Source organism: Rosa rugosa, chromosome 2, assembly GCF_958449725.1.
Source record: "Rosa rugosa chromosome 2, drRosRugo1.1, whole genome shotgun sequence".
NCBI lineage: Eukaryota > Viridiplantae > Streptophyta > Magnoliopsida > Rosales > Rosaceae > Rosa > Rosa rugosa.
The window spans coordinates 63481427-63506508 of record NC_084821.1 but is presented as its reverse complement, the minus strand read 5'-3'; the positions used below and the strand labels follow the sequence as shown (position 1 = coordinate 63506508).

Below are 25082 nucleotides of genomic sequence, written 5' to 3'. Positions count from 1 at the left end.
TCTGAAACTGAAAGACTGAAACTCTTCTGTTAGAAAAAGGACCACAGAAAATAAAGAACATTAACTGAAGGTGTTAACATTTAGCAAGAAATCAAGTTCAATACCTGAGCAAGTACTTTGTCACATCAATACTACATTCCAAATATTTGGTTTACTCCTACAACCCAAGTATTGATCAACACTTCAACCATTGATCGTGCAATGTCCTATATATGCTTCTAAAAACTAGTTGATTGCTTATCCATTCAAGAATGAGCTAAAGTAGAAGCAAATGAAAATAAGTTCCTCAACTTGCCTCTCAGATTGGAAATTAAAAGTGTAGATTACAATAACATACTCAAGAAACAAAAAACAAAACCAAATGAATTCAGTTTTACATGTGACCATGAAGAACCTGTAGATGAACTTTCCTGCACAGGGTCTTGATCCAATGGCTTCACTCTCTCAGACTCAGTTGGGTGTTCACCAGCCAAGGTCTGGTCATCTCTGGGCCCTCTTGGATTCAAACACAGAGGGGCTATCACATGGCTAGAAATATTCTCCTTCTTGTTGAGTGGATTGCTTGTACATAGCCCATTGTTTCCTCTTAGCACCAACCTCTTCCCAAGCCTCTCGATGAAATCTTCTGGAAGTGTCAGCTCACCACTTAACTGATTGTTGCTCAAATTTAGTAAATCAAGACTTGGAAGAGTGCCCAAATTTGGACGAACAGTCCCAGTGAGGCTATTGTTGCTTAGAGAAAGAGCAGTGAGATTCTTCAAGGAAGAGAGAAAGTTGGGTAATGGACCTATCAACCCACATTCTGAAAAGCTGAGTGTTTTGAGATTCATGAGCTTCCCAACAAAGTTAGGAACTTCTGTCTTGATTGGGTTGCTATCAGCTACCATGTACTCCAAATGCTGCAAACCTGAAAGGGTTTCAGGGAATGGCCCATTTATTAAGTTGTGACTCAGATCAAGCAAAACCAACCTGTTGAGCTTCCCTATATCTGGAGGCAACATACCTCCAAGCCTGTTTGAGCTTAAATCAATCTTTTGGAGGAGTTGAAGCTGACCAAAAGAGGAGGGCAGCTGACCTTCAAGAACATTCTGACTTAAATCCAAAATGGTCAAACTCTCCAACCCTCCAATTTCTTCTGGTATTTGACCACTCAAGTTGTTGTAACTCAAGTCAAGTTGCTCTAAGCTGACCAAAGCACCAATCTTACTAGGGACTTTTCCTTGTAAATTGTTCTGTGACAAAGTCAGAACCCTTAAGCTGGAAATTTGGGCTAAACTTGAGGGAATTTCACCTGAGAGAGTTGGATTGGACACAAGGGCTAGGTGTTCCAAGGAAGACAATGCACCAAAGAGCTTTGGAGAAAGAGTGACTTGTGATGTTGAAAAGCAACTAAATATTGAGAGGGTTTTCAAGTAAGGTAGTTTGAGAAGGGACTCTGATAAAGTAGCAGATGATTTGCAAGGAGGGGTGAGAATATCAGGGCCAATGTGTATCTTTGTGACGTGAAACATTGGAGGGTCTTCGTCCCCAATCTCACATTGAACACCAGGCCATTGAGTCTCAGTACATGGTTGTGGGTGCTCTAGAGGCCAATCAGAGTCCTCAAGAAGGGCACCCATTACCTCAAAAATCCCCAAAAGCTCCTTCTTTTCCATCTCTAGTGGAACCTCATCATCTGAGTCAGGCATTTCAGCAAGCAACTTCCCCGCAAAAACAAGAAACCCAACAAGGAAAAGACACACAAAAGAAGAAAAAGCCATGAGAACAAAGAGAGCAGGATAGATACTAATAAACCCAGCAAAACCCACAAGTGAAAAACTGGGGATTTAGATAACCGAAAGTGCCAAAAGTGAGTTAAAAGGTTTTAGCTTTGCCCAATTCATGAATAATGGCATTGATGACAAAAAGGATCGGATCAATTCAAACTGGGGATCTTAGTGACAGAAGCAAAGGCTGCAAGAAATCAAAAAGTTGTCGCCTTTGGCTACCACATTGTCACAATAGGAACGTGTGAGCATGACAGTGTTAGTTTGGCATTGAAGAGAGCGATGCTGAAAGAGAAACAGTTACTAGTAGTAGAAGAAAAAGATGTCAGAAGAGCCATGATGGGTGCTTGCAAAGAGACCTGTAATAGTAAATGTGATGGGACTTCATATCTCAGATTCTGAGTACGAAGCCGACAGCCATGCTTTACCAGATGCACCGTTGTCTTTTTCTCCTCTTTCTCTTGGGAATGTCCAAAGCGTGGCCGCGTGGGAATCGATTTTGTGGTGGAATTGTACAAGTCTTGTCATTTTAGGTAAGATTCTGATGAGACATGGCTGATCATTGGGTTGTGTAATGTGTGGTGAACAAGAAACTTGAAAGATACCTTTGACTTCAAATCAATCCAATCCATCAATCCACAAACTTGATGATAAACACAACAGAGAATTAGAAACCAAATGAATAATCTTAGGATTTTGGCATTCAACCATATATATATAACTATAATGAAACTGATCTTGTTTGTTTATATTTACCTTCAAAAGTATTTTATACTCTCTTTTATATTGCGCAATGTGAACTTAAAAGTTGGTGAATTTCTTCTTTTTTCCAATTGCACAATTTTGATTCTCGTATTGCACAATATTTATAATTACAGTCATTCTTGTTTAATTTTCCTATAATTTCTCCAACAGCTTCTCTATAATTTCTGTATTATAGAGAAGCAAAAGTCAAAGCTTTAGCCTTTTTTTCTTCTCCAACTCCAACAGATTCCCTATTTTACAGCAATCTCTAAAATCTCCATATTCTTCCTTAAAATTTTAGAGATTGCTGTAAATATAGGGAATTTGGTTTTCTCTTTCCTCACTTTCTCTAAAATAGGGATAGTTATAGGGAATTTGTTGGAGCAAAATAGGCTAATTTTTCCCTAAAGTAGAGAAAAATCAAAATATGGGGAAACTGTTGGAGTTGCTGTTAGTTTGAAAACAACATTTACTTATGTAAACGGTTAATTAATTATGTGATTAAGTTTGCTCTAAAATCGATTACACCTTAAAGTTAACAACAATATTGTAAAAGTTCCTTAATGCTTTTCAAATAAAATCTTAGTCGTAAATTATGTTGTCTACTTATTGATCCTCACAGCATGCACCCACTATATATCAGCCCTTAAGAGAAACTCAATGGCTAATGGCTAGGATTCTTGATCATATATATAAGATTACAACCATGCATGTGATTATGTTATAAGAATACAGTGATTTTCCGGTCTCTTGATGCTTTCTTGACTTTTTTATAATCTACTTGTTATTGTAGACCATTTGGAGTTGATTAGGGCCGGTTTGTAATGCCTTATGAATCTATGCGACTATGACCATCTTTTGTACACTAACGTTTTCAACATATGAAAGACACATAGATTATCCATCCATTTTATGCAGCAATTATGTCATTGCCTATTCCACAATCATCATTCATCACAACTTCACATAAGCATTTGAGTTTTGAATGGGCTGGAAAGCCCAAATGGACCAAACTAGACACCAAAAGAAGAGTCCAAAACGCATGCATGCATCCACCACCATCAAGCTATAGCTCATCGTCATCAGCTACGTACCTCGCTGTCACTCTTTCAGGCTTCAGATTCAGAATAAGCAGAAGCTCGGTCACCAGCATTCTCTGTCTTTCCTCGCTTTGAAATAAATTTTATGAATGCAGAAGTGGTCAGTGATGAGTCAACTTTACGACCTACGTACCTACACCTAGCCTTCTTAATTTTGATCTCTCATAAGGTGATAAGGGGAAACTTCTGCTCTCTTGATAAGGAACCTAAACCTAATAGCTGCTGATACCCATGCATGTAGTTATTGATTATAGACTTGTAGCTAGGGTTGAAGCCTCGATCTTCGCGCGTGAAATGTTGCAGTTCCATGGGAATCGGGATGAAATATATAAGAAGATTAGAGATGAAGATATATAACTAGCTAGGGATGGTACTTAAACCCTGATTTCCTGAGAAAATTTGTAGTCTTATCTTGTCAAGATTCTTCAATCTTTCATTTTTGGTCAAATTTGATTGCCCTAGTGTAGTTTTATATCTGACTAATTATGATTGATAAAATAAGAACATTATTCATAGAGATCAAGATGATACAATGATGACCTACGATGACAAAATTAGTTCTGTGGATGAACTGCACTTGGATTTAAGATGTTAAACTTTCCTCTATCCATATCACCGAGCTCTATTGCTGGAAGAGAAACAGAGTATAAATTTTTTTTTGATTTGAATATCATGAAACGTGACACTGGCACTCTGGCAGTGTAGGCAAGTCAATATATATATATCGATCATTTTCAGATGATTTGGTATACAATATTACAAAACTCCATCACTGTCACTTTCTTAAAAATTAATTCAAACCTCTAGCTCCGCTTATAATTTACTGGCATTGTCATCGATCATCATTGTAAAATTCAGACTGAAACTTTCAGCAATAGTTTAGTCCATCGTTTTGTCGAGGAAACTGTGGGCTGATCTTGTCAGTTGTCACCTCAACCAAGTTTATTCGTTTTTCTAAATACAATACAATTGATATCATCAATTAGCTGATTAGTATTATTTGTCATAATTTGATGAGTCAGTTTACTTATTTCTAGAATGAGAATGAAGATGAAGGGATCCCTTTAAAATGAGTCAGTTCTTTAATGAAAATGGTCCCTTAATGAAAATGAAGGCCTTGAGTACTTCAATAATTTAAAGAATTTGTCACTAGGGAAGAGTCTCTCTTTTCTATCTTTTTTTTTTGACTTTGTCAAGGGGAACCCAAAGGCTTCCTAGACCCAAGATAAACCCCTTCGGCGCATGTGAAATGCTCCAACTGTGCATTGCAGCACAGTGCCTCGCCACTTTGACAGCTTCGGGATTCGAACCTAGGTTGGGGAGCACACCCAACTAGACAAGAACCACTAAGCCACTTGCAGTGGTTCTCTCTTTTCTCTATCTTGATACAAGTAATCTTGTGAGATATATATACAGATCAAGAATTAATATGTTCCTGTGTTGTTTGTTTGTTTACTTCTTTTTTTTTTTTTTGGTTCTGGTGAAGCACATTGATATCATGAGAGTCCTTCTAATGAGGATCACTTTACTAAGGACTAGTTGAACATTTTCTAGTCAACAGTTTGAGACCCATTTTTCAATTGCATTACGGCAAATTAACCGTTAGATATTTATGTATGCATGATTATATCACTTCTGATAATTTTCTTCCAAATTATTAATCGTTAACTAGATCAAAACAATGGACGAACCAAATCTATCAGATATGAACCGTTCATGTTCATAACTGATAAATCACGATTATGAATGTCTTAACGATTTTCAATTTGGTTAAAAAATTGCATAAATAATCTACACATACATATCTAAATAGCTAACGGTTGATTTGTGGAAATATGACCGAAAAGTGAATCTTGAAAAACAGTTCTCAACTAATACTTATTTTAGTAGTCCTCATTAAAAACTCTCCCCTGATATCATCCTTAGATCCCAGAGCATAACCTTCCAATCAACTAAAAAAACAAGAAGTTTAAGAATTAAACTACAAAATAGAAAATTGAAACTACAAAAGATCGAGACATCGATCGAGTTAGTCATCAAATTCCAAGAGACACGTACACCACAAAAATCAGGGCATTTCCGTGATCAAAGTAGCATAAATATTAATCAAAAACACGAAGCTCGTTCTTGATTTGATGTCTTTGGAGTGTTCCTCTCGCTACTACATAATCTAAATTCTGTTGCATTGAATATCATTTGATTGTTGGGATAATTTTCTCATCCATGATCTGGTTACGCAAGAAAGATAGTGAAGCAAGCAATCAGCAAATGACACCCAGGTCTCATGTGTTTATGTGTTCCGCAAGTCTTTAATAAAATAAAAGCAAGTCACAAAGACCAGCCATAATATTTGGTGCAGAAAGCTGAAATGTAAGGTAAGCATGAAAACTACCAAGTATTTCATGCATATATATCTGGTTCATTATTCAAGGAAATTCCACAGTACACTGTCGCATCAATAAGTTAATCATGTATTAATTACTGATTTACAATGATAGATCAACTCTTTGTGTTGGTGGACGAAAGGTTTACATTTCAATAGAAAAAAGAAAAACAACAAAAAAATTATAAGCAGAAGGCACAAGAACACTCACTCCCAAACTGATCAAACTGGAAGGCGGTACTCCCAGAAAGAGGGAGTTGAGAAGACCAAAGAGACATAGAGGAGGAGGAGTGGCCTAAGTTAGCCAGACTATCAGCCAAGAAATAGGCTTCACTCCAAATATGGATACAAGAAACATATTAAAATCTACAAGCTAACTGTCGAGATTATTCTGGATAAGAAACTTGATCCTCCAAGGAGTTGAAATGCGATCATTAATGAGAAAAGTTTAGCACTATATTGAGCTTAATGTACTGATATACTAAACGAACAATTTTTTTTTTTGTGTGGAAGCTAGGGACCCGCAGCCACTATAACATGCCCAAGATCAAAAGAAGGGTTTGCAGACTTTTGGAGAAGATGAGTAACCTTAACTTCATGCCTTTGATTTTGATATCCAACCACCCAGATGAGTGATTGAAGAATATTTAATGGAAACCCTTGCAGAGTACTTAAGGACACATTCTAATCATGAGCAGATCGGCGGAGAGATCACTATTAGCTATATATAATAATTTGGAGATCAATTCCTACATAAACTAATTTTCAATTCGTAGACTATATATGCTTGCATGTCAAGATTTCGATCATATATGTATGGTCAAGATGATTAGGCTTCAAATGTCATGATCATCATTAATCATGGGCATGCATAGCTCTTAGGACGTGACTTAATATATCAATATGCTTAATTAGTCAATTGGTAATCAGTTAGATTACTTTGCAGTCTTGGCTGTGCAGGTGTATATGACAGCAAAGCAAGACTATTAATTAGGTAGGAGTAAAATCGTTATCTGTCATTGTGGCTGTCAACTATGCTGATATGGCTTAGAGATTATAATTAACAAGAATAGGCCATCTAACCTCTGCTATCCGCTAAGAGCATATCTATCGTTCTCTCTATTTTTCACTATTGATAAATATTGGAGAACCCCTTTCAAAAAAAAAAAAAATTTGGAGAACATGCCTAAACAATTTTATCTTTTAATTTGAACAATTATTAATTTATTAGGTTCATTCCTCACGGGAATGTACATGTGCATTCATTCCCTTTGTCAGAAACATATATATTTATATATTTAACTTCATAATCCGAACTGTTCATGTGTTACAATATAATCTAAATTTATTTTTGCAAAAATTCAACAAATTTTAAGACCTCTTGACCATCCAATTGTACCACATAAATGGACTGTTTCTATTATTTATTTATTTATTTTAAAAATAATATAAATTTAAAATTAACTAAAGTAGAGAAAACTACTTTAAAATTAACTAAATTTAAAATTTAAAAATAATATAAATTTAATTACACTAGCAGCTAGAATATGATGTGGCCAATAAAGTTTATTTCGGATGATTATAAATAATGGATTCATATATATATCGTTAATCAAAGTCGGCATTTGATACAATAAGAACAATATCGACATAACAAATATTTAATTGTTAGTCTATAATTTGTTTGAAAGATTGTATAAAGTTATGACACGTGAATAATGTTAGGTATACCACATTTTTGTGTACCATGCCACATTTGCTCATAAAAAGCACATACATTTAGCATCATAGTTTTTTTCTAAACTTTGCAAAAAGAGTGGCGCGCAGTCGCGCACTTTAAGTGAGCAACAACACCAACTTGCTCTTAATGAACGAATTGATTCATTTGATAATCTTTGCTTTTACTTGTTTTTTTTTTTTTTTGGTAAATTTTACTAATTACTAGCTAGAGCAACTAATTTTTCATTTACCTATACAAAGTACCTCTACGCCATAAGGAAGTAACTCAAGAAACTCTCTTCAAAGCCTAGACTTCAGAGAATTTGGGACTTTCGTTTTCGAAGGTTGGAGAAATCGTGCAAGAAGACAAAGCTCACAAAGAATCTCCAATTGTTAAGTAATTCAATTATTTATCATCCAAATCACAAGTATTAAATCCCCTTGGTTTGGAACTTCTTCTCTACCAACCGAACTCTTGATCACTAATCCCCACTTCTTTTCTCTACATAAATATGGCCAAAACACCACCAACTGCAGTCCAAGATTCAACGAAAGCCTACAAATTCGAAGAACATTATCCTCAAGAACCCCACAAATCTAGTGCAAGATCCTTGATTGCCTTCTTCTTCTCTATACTAATTTACACTTCCATCTTCTATATTTTCAACCTCTCTCCTTCCACTCTCTTCTACAACACCAAGTTTTGGTTTGCGATATCCAACACCCTGATTCTTATCATTGCAGCCGACTACTCTTCTTCTAAAGACAAGCACGACCAGATTAATTACCAAGAAGAGTATATGATGCATAGGCAAGCTCAAACTACTTCGAATTCCTCATTTGTTTTGGAATACCCTCGTGAAATAGTCAAGGAAACCATTATTGATCACCAAGTTGCACGTCAAAATATACGAAACCCAGAAAACAGGCAAATTGTGCTTAAAGACGAGCATGATGAAAAGCCTAGTGTTGATGATATTGATGTCCAAGAAAAGAAAATAGTCCACGTACAGTCAAAAGGTGGTAAGAAAGAAAATATTCAAGCAAAAACTTACAAGCGAAGTAAGTCGGAGAAGGTGAAAAGAGTGGTGATCGACGAATGCAAGAGCAATATTATAAGGAGGTCGGAGACAATGGAGAAGCACGAAGAAACTCAAGTAAGTACTCCGGAAGAAGTTATTGATGAATTCTCAACCATGTCAGATGAAGAACTGATTCAACTGAACAGAAGATGTGAAGAGTTTATTCAAAGCTTTAATGAACAAATTAGGCATCAATCAGTTGCAGACAGAAGGCCCAAAAAACCTACCATCATGTCTAAAGTTCTTGAGTAATGTTATGCGCACTTTCGGTTTATCATTCTGTGTATAATTATAAGCACACGATTGACAACAAACTGAGAAAGAGAATCGGAGGTCTTCCTAGAGTTTTGTTGTCTCTTTCTTTATTACAGAAAGTTTTGCTGCATGTACGTGTTTCCTTCATCAAATGGTAGTAGATATATATCTAGATATAAGTTTTGTATTTCTGTTTGGAGTTAGTATATATGAATCCAATCAACTAGCTAGATAGTACCTTTTCATCTGAAAGTTTCATGTTTTTCTCTATTTTCCTATTTGTTTCATATAATTTGATGTTTTTCTTAAAGAAATTACTTCTTATTAATGTTAGCTTCAAATACAGGACCCAAAAAGCTAGATTTAGGGCCCTTTCACTAAGGGGTCTTTTTTTGGTTATTTAAAGGGATCCCTTGTGGACAAGGGCGGATTTAGGGGATGTCAAGCTTGGGCAGTTGCCCAATCTCGAAATTTGAGGCTAATAGTGGTATATGATCTTGCTCCAGAAGGTAATTGCAGAAAATTTCCAAAACAAAAGGGTAAATATGAGGAATGAGAAGCAGTTTACGCAATCTTCTGCAATCAATGTTATTTTCCTATACCAAAAATTCCATTGAAAATGCCAACATTCAATTGTGACCATGAAAAAGAAAAAAAGTATATATTAACCCTTTAATGACTCATAAATGTTATAATCTTATGTTACTTGATTAGCTTATGATGAAAATATATCAGAAAAGAAAACGTTAGTTTCTTTCATTTGTTTGAGTAAATTTTTCTTGCCCAATCTGAAAAAAGTTTATGGATTCGTCACTGCTTGTGGAACCTATTTTTCAATCACATTTTGGCATCTCCACCGTTCAGTTTATTGAAACCTAAATGTAGATCACTTATGCAAATTTTCATCCAAATTGATGATTGGTAAAGCATTCATAATCGTGATTTACGATTTTAATAAACTGAACGATTCAGGTTAGACAGATTGGGTTCGTTCATTGATTTGATCTAATTCGGTACCTTAATGATCTTTAATTTAGCTGAAAGTTTGCAAACGTGATATACTACTCATAGGGATCTAAAAACTGAACGGTCGAGATGCAGATATGTGATTGAAAAATAAGTCCCATAAGAGATCCCTTAAAATGGCAAAAAAAATGAATCTCTCACTAAAACGGTCATATACACACACATACATATATATAATTTTAGGTTTTGGTGGAGAAAATTTGGGTATAATAGTATAATATAATTTCATATGAAGGACTTCGAGTGTGAATATACCAGGGTCTAAAAGCCACGTTAGCTTCTATACGTAGTTTTCAAGTAAATGATTAGGGCCAGCTAATTAGGGAAACCAGACACAACCACAAATCAAAAGAAGTTTCAGGACAGACTGTCTTTGTATAGATTATAGAATATTGATGCACCCGAGAAAACAGTGGGCGTACACGTTGTGCATAATCAATCTTCTTTAGGTTTGGTTCTTCCTTATTATATGAAAATATATAAATCAAGCCAGTTTGAGCTTTTATAATTTGATCCAGAAGCTTCTTCAATCGAAGTAAAGTTAAAGGAGTTGATCGAGATTTATCACAATATCTACGAAATGGTGACTCATGTGTGTACATGCACTTGGGAGAAAACATACTTTGATCAACTTAACACAAAAATAGATGCATCTATGATTAAATTTGTTTTCTTTAGATGCATGATTGATACTAAACTCGAGCCAAAATGACTTCAATATGTGGACCGGAATATATGAGGAGTCGTTTTCCTTTGCACTCCTTGTAATATCATCAATCAAAACGTAAGAATCATCTTCACTAAACAGACTTTTTCCTCATCGCGTAAAAACAGCATGATACTTAAGTAGCTAGAAGATTCTTCCTATTATTCATACTTTTTTTTTTGTAAACCTATTATGCATGATAATTATAGCTAGAAGATTCTTCCTATTATTCATACTTTTTTTTGGTAAACCTATTATTCATACTTGTTCATTAGTATTAGTAATTACACATAGCAAGGCCCACCACAGTCATATTCCTATCAAGTTTCAACTGAATCATCAAAATGACCATAAAACCCACCTCTCCAGGTTTTGGTTCTCTCTCCAACCCCTTCGATTCCTTTGTGGATCTTACCTCTTTCTCTTCTTTTGGTTTCTGTGTTGGCACTGTAGGCCTGGGCTCGGGTCGGGCCGGGCCTAAAATTTGGTGAGACCGAGACCGAGTCCGAAACAATCGGTTCGGGCCGGTTCGGGCCCAAATCCAGTTTCCCAGCTTTATGCAAAATACAGACAAAATTGGGTGACAGGCGGGGTTTGAACCCCCGACCTCCTACACGAAAACCTTGCTCCCAACCACTGGAGCACAAGACGCTCTCAATAATTTGTCCAAAGTTTATATTTATTTGATCCTAAGCGGGAGAAATGAAACAAAACAAAACCTAGAAGTGCAGAACCCTCTTTCACTTTCTTCTCTCTCTCTTTTCTAGCCATATTCTTCTTCTTCTTCTTCTTCTTCGTTTTTTTTTGTCCCCCTTTTTTTCTTCCTCCCCAATCCCCATTAATCCATTATGCAATTCTCTCTTTAGTCTTTACCATATCTTGATTTTTTTTTTTTTTTTGAGGAGGAAAAGAAAATTACAACAAGAAACCCCTACTACAACCAGAACTAAACTGATCAAAATTAAAAGCGGACAAAGCCGAGAAAGGCAGCTTTCTTGACCAAGTGATAGGAGTAGAAGACTTGTGACCCATATTTGTAACAGCATCAGCAACGAAGTTGACTTCCCTGGGAACATAGGAAAAGGAAATAGCTTCGAAATTGCTAGCCAGACTCAGGATGTCTTTCACAAGAGTATGAAGACGCCAAGGAGGAGCGCATTTCTTGTTGATGGAGTCTATAATTAACTTGGAGTCACCTTCGACATAAAGCTTTCGACAGTTGAGGTGGAGGGCATGATAAAGACCATCACGGACAGCACTTCCTTCAGCAATGGGGACAGAAGCATGACCAATGGCTCTCGCACTAGCAAAGAGGGGGGGAACCATCATGCTCCCTAATAACAAAACCAGAAGAAGCTTTCTTATTGTTGACAACAGAACCATCGAAATTGAGCTTGGCGAAGCCAGCAGGAGGAGGTAACCAGCGAATAACTTGAGGGATAGAAGCAGGACCCTTGAAGTGGCAAGGGTTGTTTCTTCTGTAGTTCTCACCAATGGAGGCCACAGCATGAACCACCATGTTAGGAAGAGAGGAGGAATGTCTGAAAATTAGATTATTCCTCGCCTCCCAAATTTTCGAACAAAGAAGGAGAAGATTTTCAGTAATAGACTTTTTTTACCATATCTTGATTATCTTCTTCTTCTGCTTTTTTTCTCTTTTCTTCCTCCCCAATCCCCATTATGCAGTTCTAACTTCTCTATTTACCATATATTCTTCTTCTTCTTCTTCTTCTTCTTCTTCGGCGACTTTGATCTACTCCGCTCCGAGCTTCAAGCTCAGGAGGCCATCAAGAAAAGAGTTTTTGCAGGTGAAGGAGTTTCTCGGCTTCACTGGTTCCCAAGGTAAGATTACTCAAAGCAACAACTTTCTCTGTGTTCCCATGTCCTATGCTCAAATTTTAATAGTTTGTTTCATATAGGTTCTGGGTTCTTATGAAATTATGTACATTTGAGTATGGAGAAGGAGGAGGAGGAGCTAGCTTGGGAGGAGAATCTCGAGAGGCTGAGATGGAGGAGAAATCGGTTCGGGTTGGTCTTTCGGTCCAGGAAAATATCAAACCGGACACCGACCCGATAAACTGTAATTCGGGTCGGGCTTTGCACCGAACCGACATTTTCCAACACAAAACCGAACCGAATCAGGCTTTTTTGCTCGGTTTGGGTCGGGTTCTCGGGTCCAAACGCCCAGCTCTAGTTGGCAGAGGATGATCTTCAATGTGTAGAATAGATGGTTTGAGTTTTGTGGTTCTTGTCTTTGATTCCGGATCAAAATGGATTGTGTTAAATTGATGTTCCCATTAAGACTTTTTAAAGAATAATCATTTTATTTGAGGAGCGGCGCCTCTTATGGGGTTGTCGCGGCCTGAATCTACTCTATTCTTGGAGATCTCTTTAGACTTCGGCCTATGTATGTTTGCCATCGTCGCTTCCGGGAGCAATGAGTTATTGTGGTGTGAGAATTTTGAGGATTCAGTGCAGTTTTTTTCTGGTGGCTGCTCCGTTTTGGGTCGTGTGGCAAGTGTTAGGTTGGATTGGGCGGTGGAACCGTTTGGGGTTTGTGGGATCCAGGTGTATTGGATTGGTTTCCTTGTAACCACAATGGCTTCAGCGGTTTGACAAGATCTGATCCTCTCTTGGCTGGTTCGCTTGCCTCTGGTTATGAATCTGCAAGTATTCGCAGGTGGTCTGGCAGCAAGGGATTATGCAGGAGACGGGTTTCGTGGTGAGGTTGGTCGTGGGCTTCGAGGCTCAGTGATCGGCGCCGACTGTGCACACAGATACGGGTTTGGGACTCGGCTTGTTGGGGCTACGGCGGCGGCGACAAGTTACTAGGCGCTGGCTATAACAGTAAGGCGGCTTCTTTCACTGCAAGTCACGAGGCCGCGTGTGACGGCGCTGGCTTCCTGTTCGTTGGCTGTAGGATTCGGTTCTGGGATCCGGGTGGGCTTAGTAAAGGGAGCCGGATTTGGGATACGGGTGGAAGTTGGGTTTGGCCTGCGGCCCACTATCTTTGTTGGGCTTTTTATGATTCGCTAGAATGGATTGGGGCTCCTGTGCTTTACTGGTATTGGATCCCGGACCTAATTCTATGGTATTTGTTCGTGAAAGATCGTCTGCCAACATGACCATGTTCTGACACCCTTGGTCGGCTTCAATCTTTAGGTGGGAGAGTGCCTTCAATCCGGCGCCAAGTTGATTTTTGTCAATTTGTGCGTTGGAGTTCGATGGGTAGTCAAACCACCGACTACTCAATTCACAATATTCACTACACGACTGCAATCCGTAGTGTAAAATCAGCGCTGCGTCTCGACGTTGCTGCTCTTGCGTTATTAAGTTTTTATATTGAGAAAATTAGAAAAAAAACCCAAAAAATGAAGCTCCTATTAAAAAAAACTCATTCCTATATTTTCTTTTAATCTACACCCATTCACATAATTAAACCTTCCTTATAGGTTTTAAGTCTATAATTAAGTTTTTTCACCTTTTTTTAGTTTGACCATTTTACCCTTCTGATTGAATAAGGAAAATATTCCTCAAATATAGCTGTTTTTTTTTTTTTAAATTTAAATATGGCATCAGTTATAAACACAAATTAGAATTTAATACAATCAATAAGGAAATTTTCCCTTATTTAAAAACGATTAATTGCCTTAATTATTGTATATCTCTTCCTTTCTGATTTGATCTATGTATTTGCCATTTTTAGTAGATATGTTTGTGTAGATATTCCTATTATTAGATGTCTCAACGTGATTAATCGCCTTAATTATAGTATATAACTGATGCCATATTTTAGGAGATATGGTTGTGTAGATATTCCTTATTTAAAAAGATTAATTGCCTTAATTATTGTATATATCTTCCTTTCAGATTTGATCTATATATTTGCTATTTTTTAGTAGATATGTTTGTGTAGATATTCCTATTAGATTTCGTAGATTTCTCAACGTGATTAAACATCCTTTTGTGGAGATATTCCTATTATTAGATAGCACCTAAACTCTAGGTGGGAGTATTCTTTAGCCATCAAGAACTTGTAGAATCTATTGAGAAACAATAAGAGGAAAAAGAAACATGCAATCAAGAACTTGTAAAGTCTATTATACCTATTCAATAGCATAAACCCTGAAAAATCACAAAACAAATACCTCTTCGTCAGGAAGACACACACCTATTGAATAGGTAGCAAACACAATGCTCATCAACCGTGCCAATCGGATTAAAGGGATATGCAGTTGAACAAAGGCAACCCACCAACCTCTGATTGTGCGATCCATTTATATCACAATCACAATTTGAAATCAAAAACATAATCGCATGATTGTGGAGAAGGTCGCACCTAAACTCTAGGTGGGAGTATTCTTTAGCCATCAAGAACTTGTAGAATCTATTGAGAAACAATAAGAGGAAAAAGAAACATGCAATCAAGAACTTGTAGAGTCTATTATACCTATTCAATAGCATAAACCCTGAAAAATCACAAAACCAATACCTCTTCATCAGGAAGACACACAGCTATTGAATAGGTAGCAAACACAATGCTCATCAACCGTGCCAATCAGATTAAAGGGATATGCAGTTGAACAAAGGCAACCTACCAACCTCTGATTGTGCGATCCATTTATATCACAATCACAATTTGAAATCAAAAACATAATCGCATGATTGTGGAGATATTGATACCGGCTTTGAATGTAGAGATTAGGCTTTTGAATGTGGAGATTACATAACCTCCAACCCAGAGGAGAGTTTTCAATTGTTGGAATCAAGGGTTGAGTAATTCCGGGCAACGTCTATGGGCAGCCGTTTCATGAATTCCATCGGCAGCAAGACTGGATTTTAATATTAATCCTATTTAATAGGTGAATGAGGAATTTGATAGTGGCAACTTTAGTAATTCTTAACAACATTGGGTTTTAATATTTATCCTATTTAATAGGTTTTTTTTATTTTGAATAAACCTAATTAATTGGTTTGAAGTGTATATTAAAACACTCTTATGGATGAGATTATTCTAAAAGGGATTATTCATATGTAATTTTCTTTTCGTACTGTTTTATTCCCTTCTTGATGTCTTTTGGCATCGTATCGTTGTAATGTTTCAATTTCAATAAATGGCTGACCTCCTTCGATTCAAAAAAAAAAAAAAAAAATAATAATCATTTTAAAGTTCCTAATTTTTTTTTTTTTTTTTTGTTACAAAAAGTTTAGGTAAGAGGGAGGCTTCCCTACACTACCAGGGCCAGGGCAAACCTACGACCTCAACCCAACAGGACTTACGAAACTGGCCAGTGTCCCAGCCCAGCCCATTGGTATGGAATTATGCAGGACATTTTCTAGATTGCCCACCAAATGAGAGATTGTTGGTAGCGGAGATCGAATTTGTATGGGTTTACACCTCAAGTCCGCCCTTGCCAACTGAACCAACTTTCATTGGCAAGTTCCTAAAAATTATTTCAAACAATGATAATAACAAAAAGGATTAAATTCAGTTTACCCTCTTGAGGTTTGGGGGTAACTTCATGTTAGTCACTGTCCTCTCAATTTAATCAGTTTACCCCCCGAGCTTGTCAATTTTCCTCAACCGTGTCCAATTTCTCAAATTCCGTCTAAATCAAACGTTAAATCTGATGATGGGGCCCACTTTCAGGGCTAAAATGGTCATTTCATGACAAAAAAAGGCCAAAAAAAAATAAAAAATAAAATTTATTTGTTTAATGGATGAAAACCTAATTTCTATTTTCACTTTTCATTCATCATCCCATCATAAAACCGGTTATGCAATTAAGATCAATCTTTGGTATGTAACCACTCTAAATTACCCTCATTTTTCCACTCGCTTCGATTCTCAGCCTCCACCATTTTGAGAATACGAGCATTACCATGTGAATGAGAGCGTGGACGACGAGATCAATGATCCCTAGCTCCCCCAATCTCTTCTCAGCCGTCATCTGTGCTCCTCCACCACAACATACCTATCTCTCTATCTCTGCCGGTGAGTACTGAACTGGATGAATAGTTCAACCATGGAAGTCCAGGAGTCACAGGATCGGAAGCCGAGCTCCGAATCCACCTACAGCCTATTCTTGCCGACCATGGGCCTCCGCAACAGCGCCGTGAACCGTCTGGTCAAGTTCCTCACCACTTCCGACGAGGCCGAAGTCGAGGCTCGCCTCTTCGAGAATGATTATCGGAACGATCTACTCCGAGGAGATCAGCGATAGCATGGTGGAGGTCCTCAAGGCTAAGAACACTGACGCTTCTGCTACTGGAAACGGCTCCCTGTTGTTGCCGGACGTTGGCAGGCTCAAGCCCATCGTGGACCTTATTATCAAGAACCTCAGCAGTCCCTCCTCTCCCTTGAGACACTTCGGCACCTTCTCCACCGACGAGGCCAAAGCCTTGGCTCCCTTCATCGAGCAAGAGGCCTTCGTCGCCGCCAGGATGAAGATCTGTAATGGGTGAACAACGAGAAAAGGAAGAGGAGGAGCGGCCATGGCCGAACAATGGGTGCCCAGAGCATTTATGGGCAGTGATGAGATCGGCGCGTAAGGTGGTTTCCGGCGTCACCGGACGACGCGGAGGGCGGACATGATTTGTTGGAGACTGGCGAGCATGGTGGTGGTGGAGGTGAGTTGCGATGTGTAGCTAGGGACCAGTTGGTAGAGGAGAGAGAAACTCCGATCTATTCTCTCTCCTATCAAGTCTCTGCAATCTGAAACCCAGGAGCTTAGGGCTTATGAGGGAGGTCGGAGATTGCAAGGTCCGGCGAGGTCAAGATTTGGAGGAAGTTTAGGACAGTGATTGATTCGAGAAAGGAAGAACCCAGAAAAACCAGAGGGGTGGTGGTGAAGAAATGAATTTTTTTTTTTTTTTTTTTTTTTGCCTTTTTTTGTCATGAAATGACCATTTTATCCCTAGAAGTAGGTCCATCATCCAATTTAATCCTAACAAAAATATCAAATGAAGAGAGTCACCAAGTCACAAGTAACAACCTTTTGTTTTGAAGCACAGAGTGAGCCTACTTTATCCCCATAAGAAATGGGTTAGAAGAAGCAACAACAAAAATCAGTTAAAACACCCGGGAAAGGAACAATGGTGGTCTTGGGTTCTCTTAGCCAAATCAAGCCCTCTCCACCAATATCAACCACTTTTTCTTCTTCTTCTTCAAATCCTTCCCAGAAGGCCTTTCTCACAAAACGAAGAGCTCTACTGCTTGGCCCAACTGCTTTGGTCGCTTCCTTGCTCCATTTCTACAACCCCATTTCATCACAACCTTCAGCAATTGCTCTGCAACAGTTACAAGATGAGCTCCAGCAGGAAGAAGACCGTGCTGTGAATCTTTTCCAGGTCTCACTCTCACTCTAAAGGCACTATCTTTATTTTCTTCTATTTGTAAATGATGAACACCCAAACCAATTGAATAATGCTCTCTCAGTTGACCTAGATTCTTGTTAATGTGCTTTGTTTCTTTGACCCTTTTGGCTATCAGTTTTGTTAGTTGAATAAAGAAAAGAACTTGATTGGTGATAGCTCCTTTTTGAGGAGAATTGTTGACAATCATATATGTAGGTTTTTTTTTTTTTTTTTTTTTTCAATATTGGCACTGTGAAACAACTATTCAAGACGAAATATGTTCCAGCCATGTCGTTCTCGCTTCGAAAGTGGTTAACTCAAAGTATTTGATAGGTAAAAAGTGTGTGGTCAGTTGGAATCGGTTTGAAAGCTCGTAGAAGTTGTAGCCCAAATCCCTGGGATTATTCATGGTATCTTCTTTGATTGATCAGTTTGCAGATAAAAACTTTTGTTCTGATAATGTCACAATTATCTGATATATAAACTGTGAATGCAGACTGAAAACCACTTTGCTGACATCCTAAGGGTTTGAAAAGCGAATTACTTATCCATGAAGATCAATACTTTTCTCAAAATTGCTTCCAGTAATTAAATGGCTCGTATAATTTAGTTTGTTATTCACCAATGTACTTTCTTTGCAGGAAACTTCTCCATCAGTCGTTTACATTAAAGACATTGAGATAGACAAAAGCCTAAAAGGTTCTCCTACTGCAGTCTCGCAAAGTGAGGATGATAATGCTAAAGTTGAAGGAACAGGTTCAGGCTTCATTTGGGATAAGTTTGGTCACATTGTAAGCAAATACCTCAAACTTTTCCAGATTGTCATCTGATAATACAATTTCAAGGTTTCCAAAAGGGAAAACCTATTTGCCTCAGTTTGCAATATAATGCTTGGAGTAAGGCTTTTAGGACCATAAGCTAATCTGAACACATTATATGGCAATTTATGTGTCAATTAACAGATAAGCAATCTGGCCTACATAATTAGATTAGCTAATATGATCAGGAAATCTGGTTGCTCGAGTTCACTGTCTGTATGTTCATTTGACATTTTCACTTTGGAAAAGAAATCATTTACATCTGTGTTGTAATTACAACAATATTAGCAGTTTTTTCATACACTTGCATCCATACTTCTCTTAGGATTAAGTAAAGAATTCTGGTCTAAGTTTGAATTATCTAGTTAGATGCACCCTCTCCCAAATAATTAAGTTTATTGTAATGATCTTCTACTTTCCCAGTACTGAAAGTGGTCAATCCTTTGTGTTCAGGTCACAAATTACCATGTTGTAGCTAAATTGGCTACAGATCAAACTGGATTACAGCGTTGTAAGGTTTTTGTCCTTTAATTCTACCTGTGAGCTTTTGTCAAATTATTTCATCACTAATTATTCCGACTAATAGTGATATTTCTGTCTGGTATACCACCATTGGTTTGACTTCCAAAGTTCTTTATTGCTGTTCGTAGGTTTATATGGTTGATGCAATGGGCAATGGTTTTAGCAGTGAAGGGAAGATTGTTGGTTTAGATGCATCTCGTGATCTGGCTGTTCTTAAGGTAGTAAAGCCTACCATTCTAAGTCTTCTCCCAAGGCCCTTTTGGCTCTTATGGAAATGGAACTTTAAGCTACATTATTGTTGCACAACTTGCCTAGAGAAGAGAAACTTTCAAATTACTAATGCACCATGCTTCAGTGTTGGAGATGCTTAGCCTAATATCATCTGCAGGTTGATATTGAAGGACATGAGCTAAAACCTGTTGTTCTCGGTACATCTAGTGATTTGCGTGTGGGTCAGACGTGCTTCGCCATTGGAAATCCGTATGGATATGAGAACACACTAACAATCGGGGTAACTTTTTCACAATACGACTGTTCTACAGTTACTTTAGAAGATATAGTATTTGACGATTATATGATCCTTTTGAATACTTCAGGTAGTCAGTGGATTAGGCAGGGAGATACCCTCACCAGACGGAAATGCCATTAAAGGAGCTATTCAAACTGACGCCGCTATTAATGCTGGTACTTTTCCAACTTGAGCTTTCAGAAACTTATTGTTGTCTCTCCTCCCTAAATACGTTTGTATTGTTTAAGCACAAATGATGTGTGCTCGATTCATCTGAATAGATTCCAAAGTCCTAGTTACGCAACCATAGTTGGCAATTGCCAGGTTCCAAGGAGACTGCTAAAGTCTAATACCTGCAAGTTATGTTTCATGCACAGGTGTAGGGATAGCACTAGAGTTAAAATACTACTCAAGAAAAGTCTGTCCCTTTTCTCTGACAACATATATAGCTAAAACTTATTAAAGTCTGAGTATTTACTAATTTTATTCATGTATGAGTTATGCTGTGAATTGTTTCCACTATTGCTCATTCATCCTCTGAAAGACGTTTGTAAATGTTATATTCCTGCAGGGAATTCAGGCGGGCCATTGATTGATTCATATGGTCATGTTATTGGAGTTAATACATCAACGTTCACTCGCAAAGGTAAAGCATGCAGCTTCCATTTGTTGTATGCAGTTCAGGGAACTGACTGGTAGAGAATGTTATTCTCTACCTTGAGTGTTTGAGTTGGGTTTCCAATGCTTTTGATCTTTTCAAATCTTAGGTCGCCCTCTCCACCAAGTTTCCATCCCGCCAAAGTGATAATTAAGACTCAGAGATTGAGAGCTCTAAACTAATTGGCACGCAACTAGTTAGATATTGAGCATCTGGTTCTACATATTCAAATTGAACTTAGTAAAAGCCTCAAACTTTTGCATGAAAACAAAGGAGGCAACGGATTTAGTTGAACTTTTCAGAGCTTATATTGTCTCTCTTTATTTTGCAGGGTCAGGAACATCATCTGGTGTTAACTTCGCGATACCAGTAGACTCTGTTGTGCGAACCGTACCTTACCTTATTGTATATGGAACGCCTTATAGTAACAGGTTTTGATCGATGTATCAATTGTATTGTATCTAATGTATCCCTCAGATTAGATGTCATTTAGGGAAACAAGTTGTATAAGTTTCATGGAACGCAATTCAAATACTAAATGTGTCATCAAAAAAAAAAAAAAAAATCAAATACTAAATGAATATTGATGATGGACTTGTGGGAGAGTGACATAACCCAATTCTTCAGTATTGTGATAATTTACCAATGTACTTCAATTTCTCTTTCGAAACAGCATGGAAGTACAAAAACTGATTTTATCATTCATTAGTCATACCAGAAACCGATTCCCCTACTCTGTCCGGCGATTCATACACTTCTGAGAACCGGGGACGAGACAGTTTTTTCCCCTTTGCCAAGCAGTGTCTGCGAGCTAACAACTTAGGTACTCAGCAAGGCAAACATGCGGTCAAGGAATGAAAGCAACACCCAAGGATCGAAACCTCACTGCCTCTGAGTATACATGTTAACTTGTCTCTAAGAAGCCTTCTCCTAGGAGTATGGTTTGTGTGCTAGAAAGCTGCAAACAAAATGAATTGTCATATAAGAAGGTCAACTTGAATGCGCTCCCACATTCGAGGATTCACTGCTGACACTTTTCCTTTCTGGATCAAAACGGGGAAGAAGCTTCAAACCAGGTGCATCCCCAATACCAACTGGCTTCTCCTTTGGATCCCAACATCTTCCTCCATTTATAACCACCCTTCTCCTCAGAGGCTATTCTCACTCTCATTCATTTCAAAATTCAAACCCAAAAAACAACCACCATAACATTACTAGACCACTTTTACATATCACCCATGTTTTTGGGCAAACACATTGGAACTTCAACAATGCACTGCAAAAAGATTTGACCAAAACGAAGAAGTAAAAACAAGCAATTCCACAGGAACCCTATACAATAGTGAAACAGTAGTACCCAATTGCTCAGTAAAAATTGAAAATCCACACACTCGAAAAGCTATGCAGATTACTGCAACATTCCTACTAAGTATAACAAATCCAAAGCCCCAAGATTAAACAAGAGGTCAAATTTGAACCCAGCATTGATACACAAATTTCAAAACAAACATGAAACATGGAATTCTAGACCGAAAGCAGACTCATTTGTTCTTCAATGGAGCACCCGACATGGCAAGAGACACGACAAGAGCTAGGGATCAGAATCAGACCGAGGCAGCGCTGCTCCATCGGAGAAGGCGAATTCCGGCGAGTGCTCCGATACTCCACAGAGTCTTGAAGAATGATGTTACCCTGTTTGTCAATGCAGTGAAAGGTGCCCAAGAAAAAGCGGCCGTCTTTGATCCCGACCAGCATTCGCCGGAAAAGAAGCTTCTTGACGCGGGTCACGGCCTCCGAGCAAGCTGGGTGGTCCGACCCGTCTGAGCTATTCGGGTTCGACCCTTCTGAGCCCGCCACCTGAATCAGTGACTCCGCTGCTTCTTGTTCCATGTTCGTGGGGGGTTTGGATTCGAATGGCACGGTTTTGCTTAGAAAGTAGAAACCCAAGAACAGTAATTGGAGTCGAGTACCCAATTCACAAAATTAGGGATTGTTTTTTCCCTTGGTTGCGGCTTTTAGACTAGTTTTGGTTGGTTGGCACTCAGCAGATGGAGTCCTAACTTAAATTGTGACCCAGCACTTAAGTTAGTAACTTAATTTCTGAAGAATTACAACAGTTAATCTTATTTGAATCAAACTCACAACTTAAAAAAAAAAACAAAAAAAAAATTATACTATTAGACCAATTGATACGGGCTTGAATCATTTTTTTTTTGGGTTATTATCACAAATGGTACCTGAACTTATCCTCTATTTTATCGATGGTACCTGAACTTCAATTTTGATCACAACCAATACCCGAACTTTTCAATTTCATTTTAAATGGTACCTAAGGCCACCTTCTGTCACTATTCCGGCTAAAAAAGCCAAATCTAAAAAAATAAAAAACAAAAAAACAAGTTCAAGGCAAGTCTATTACTAAAAAATCATCACTATATATGATCGCAACCCTTGAAATCATCAAAAATCATCACTATGATCGCCTCCCATGCCGTTTTTAGTCGGAATAGTGACCGGAGGTGGCTCTAGGTACCATTTAAAATGAAATCGAAAAGTTCGGGTACTGGTTGTGATCAAAATTGAAGTTCAGGTACCATCGATAAGATTGATGTATAATTCAGGTACCATTTGTGATAATAACCCTTTTTTTTTTTAGCAATTTGTAACCAACGAAAACAAAAAAAAGGAGGAGGAGGAGGATCTCCATCATACAACAGAATATGCAAAAGGGAGGAAGGGGGCTGTTGGAGCAAGTTCACCCGTGGGTCACCAGATCACCTACTATTCACTACTTTGTATGTGTATTTTCACCTTCTGGGTCACGAGCACAGTGTATTTCGCGTCCCGAGTCACTTTCTGGGTCACCATGGTGACCTGCACAGTGTATTTTGTGCCTTGGGTCATGGGTACAGTGTATTTCGTGACCCAGAGAGTGGAAATAAACACACAAAAGCAGTGAATAGTAGGTGACCCGGTGACCCAACGGGTGAACTTGCTCTTATAACCAAGTAGCCGATCATTGATGTCTCAATTTATTGTTTTCCTTCACTTTATTTCAAATACACTAACCACTTGACACAGGCTTGATGTCTCAATGACTCAATTGATTGTTTTGTTATACTTTATTTCAGGTATAAGACATGTAGGCTATATATATCCACTGTGTGTGCTTGGACTTTCTTTATCGCTTCCTGTGAAAGAATCGTGGAACGCTCGATCGAAAAAAAAGGATCGTGGAACGACTTTGTAGCATTCAATAGCCCAGTATATGAAAATTATTATCATTCTGAATCACTATACATGTGGCTAATGTGATTGGCTCATGTAAAATATACTTGATGCTCACCCGTATTTCATTTGCATGTACGTTCGTATTCTGTTGCCCCGATCAACATTCCTTGTTTTCTCAAAGGCATTCGGTGTCCTTTCCTGAAAAAAGCAAGTACTTACAAACTGCGATGGAAGTCTATATCTATTAGTTACATTTTGTTATCGTATATTGGACTATCTTTAACATCTTTCTGGGAGTATCCTTAAAATCTTTCTGCTTTGGTTAATAAGAGTGATGCAAGTTTTCAGAGGCCCAAACCAGAACATTGACAATTAAATAGCTCTTCAGATGCTTTAGGACCAGGGTTCAATCATGCTGTCTTCTTAAAATCTCCAGAGTGTGGAGTCTACCAGATTGTAGAGTGCATTTGCTTATCTATTAACTGACACTTACCAACAGTTTATATAACTAACATGTATTCCATCAGTAAATCATCGTTCAATCAACCATAATATTCTTCTGTGATATGTTACTGAAGTTATATGACTTCCAAACTCAGCCTCAAATTAAAAACATTTAGTACCATAAGGTCCCCTGGGAATGGGGATTCTCAAAGAATACACAGTTGCTAAAGCTCTTTAAATTGGCTACATTTTGCAAGGCAACACAGTATGTACTTTACAGAAGAAAATCAACATAACCAGCTCCATTAGAAATAGTAAGTTGGATTAAGAATAGAGCATACTAGTTCCTGAAAAAGAGGAACAGAGGCCAAACAGCACTTGCTGTAAAGTCATCTCAAAATTCCTTGACGAACCACTGATCTTGAAGCATGCACTATTATCAATTTCTATAAGTCTTTGGTTACAGAGAAAAGACCTTATACATCTGGTTAGGATTATGCAAGGCAAAACATCAAGACTAGTTGATATCTTGGAAAATTTATCAAACAGAGTTATGTGGATATTTGTCAATAAAACTAGGGGTCTCTAATCTATGTGAAAACTAGCAAAAGTCTATCAATTGGTTAAAAAAAATATCTACACAAATCTATCACTTACAGCAAACACTTAAACTTCTGAAATAACAAACATAGCAATAAGATTCAAGTAATAAGGTATGTTCAAATATTAGCTCAGACAACTGCGATTTAGAATTGAGACCAAAC

The 25082-nt window shown here is 37.9% G+C and overlaps 5 protein-coding genes across 6 annotated transcripts; 2 read left to right on the top strand and 3 right to left on the bottom strand.

The window, feature by feature from the left end:
* Positions 1–264: 264 nt before the first annotated feature.
* Positions 265–2347, bottom strand: LOC133733089 (receptor like protein 29-like). Of its 2 annotated transcripts, XM_062160701.1 has the most exons (2): positions 1004–2347; positions 265–907 (listed from the first exon to the last, which is right to left on the bottom strand). In XM_062160701.1, the coding sequence occupies exons 1-2, from the start codon at positions 1758–1760 to the stop codon at positions 324–326; spliced, it is 1341 nt and encodes a 446-aa protein (XP_062016685.1). In that variant the 5' UTR covers positions 1761–2347; the 3' UTR covers positions 265–323. The 2 variants fall into 2 exon arrangements, with proteins under 2 accessions (XP_062016685.1, XP_062016684.1); XM_062160700.1 differs by having other exon boundaries at positions 265–2345.
* Positions 2348–8171: 5824 nt separating this feature from the next.
* LOC133734208 (uncharacterized) lies at positions 8172–9399 on the top strand. The gene has a single exon (XM_062161849.1). The coding sequence runs from the start codon at positions 8225–8227 to the stop codon at positions 9044–9046; it is 822 nt and encodes a 273-aa protein (XP_062017833.1). The 5' UTR covers positions 8172–8224; the 3' UTR covers positions 9047–9399.
* Positions 9400–11696: 2297 nt separating this feature from the next.
* LOC133731265 (uncharacterized) lies at positions 11697–12300 on the bottom strand. The gene is made up of 2 exons (XM_062158680.1): positions 12105–12300; positions 11697–12043 (listed from the first exon to the last, which is right to left on the bottom strand). The coding sequence occupies exons 1-2, from the start codon at positions 12298–12300 to the stop codon at positions 11697–11699; spliced, it is 543 nt and encodes a 180-aa protein (XP_062014664.1).
* Positions 12301–16531: 4231 nt separating this feature from the next.
* Positions 16532–21237, top strand: LOC133729239 (protease Do-like 5, chloroplastic). The gene is made up of 8 exons (XM_062156733.1): positions 16532–18131; positions 18779–18928; positions 19409–19471; positions 19606–19695; positions 19866–19988; positions 20074–20161; positions 20557–20631; positions 20975–21237. Exons 1-8 carry the CDS (start codon positions 17877–17879, stop codon positions 21079–21081), a joined length of 951 nt encoding a protein of 316 aa, XP_062012717.1. The 5' UTR covers positions 16532–17876; the 3' UTR covers positions 21082–21237.
* Positions 21238–21997: 760 nt separating this feature from the next.
* Positions 21998–22690, bottom strand: LOC133729240 (uncharacterized). The gene has a single exon (XM_062156735.1). It carries the CDS (start codon positions 22531–22533, stop codon positions 22168–22170), a length of 366 nt encoding a protein of 121 aa, XP_062012719.1. The 5' UTR covers positions 22534–22690; the 3' UTR covers positions 21998–22167.
* Between the last annotated feature and the right edge of the window lie 2392 nt (positions 22691–25082).

What these genes read in the sequence shown, in the direction of transcription:
- LOC133729239 (XM_062156733.1), top strand. Translation starts at nt 17,877, where the DNA reads ATGGTGGTCTTGGGTTCTCTTAGCCAAATCAAGCCCTCTCCACCAATA. An exon ending in GTGCTGTGAATCTTTTCCAG is followed by an intron (nt 18,132 to 18,778) that starts GTCTCACTCTCA and finishes CTTTCTTTGCAG; the next exon opens with GAAACTTCTCCATCAGTCGT. An exon ending in CTGGATTACAGCGTTGTAAG is followed by an intron (nt 19,472 to 19,605) that starts GTTTTTGTCCTT and finishes TGCTGTTCGTAG; the next exon opens with GTTTATATGGTTGATGCAAT.
- LOC133729240 (XM_062156735.1), bottom strand. Translation starts at nt 22,533, where the DNA reads ATGGAACAAGAAGCAGCGGAGTCACTGATTCAGGTGGCGGGCTCAGAA.
- LOC133731265 (XM_062158680.1), bottom strand. Translation starts at nt 12,300, where the DNA reads ATGGTGGTTCATGCTGTGGCCTCCATTGGTGAGAACTACAGAAGAAAC. An exon ending in TGTTATTAGGGAGCATGATG is followed by an intron (nt 12,044 to 12,104) that starts GTTCCCCCCCTC and finishes CCATTGCTGAAG; the next exon opens with GAAGTGCTGTCCGTGATGGT.
- LOC133734208 (XM_062161849.1), top strand. Translation starts at nt 8,225, where the DNA reads ATGGCCAAAACACCACCAACTGCAGTCCAAGATTCAACGAAAGCCTAC.
- LOC133733089 (XM_062160700.1), bottom strand. Translation starts at nt 1,760, where the DNA reads ATGGCTTTTTCTTCTTTTGTGTGTCTTTTCCTTGTTGGGTTTCTTGTT.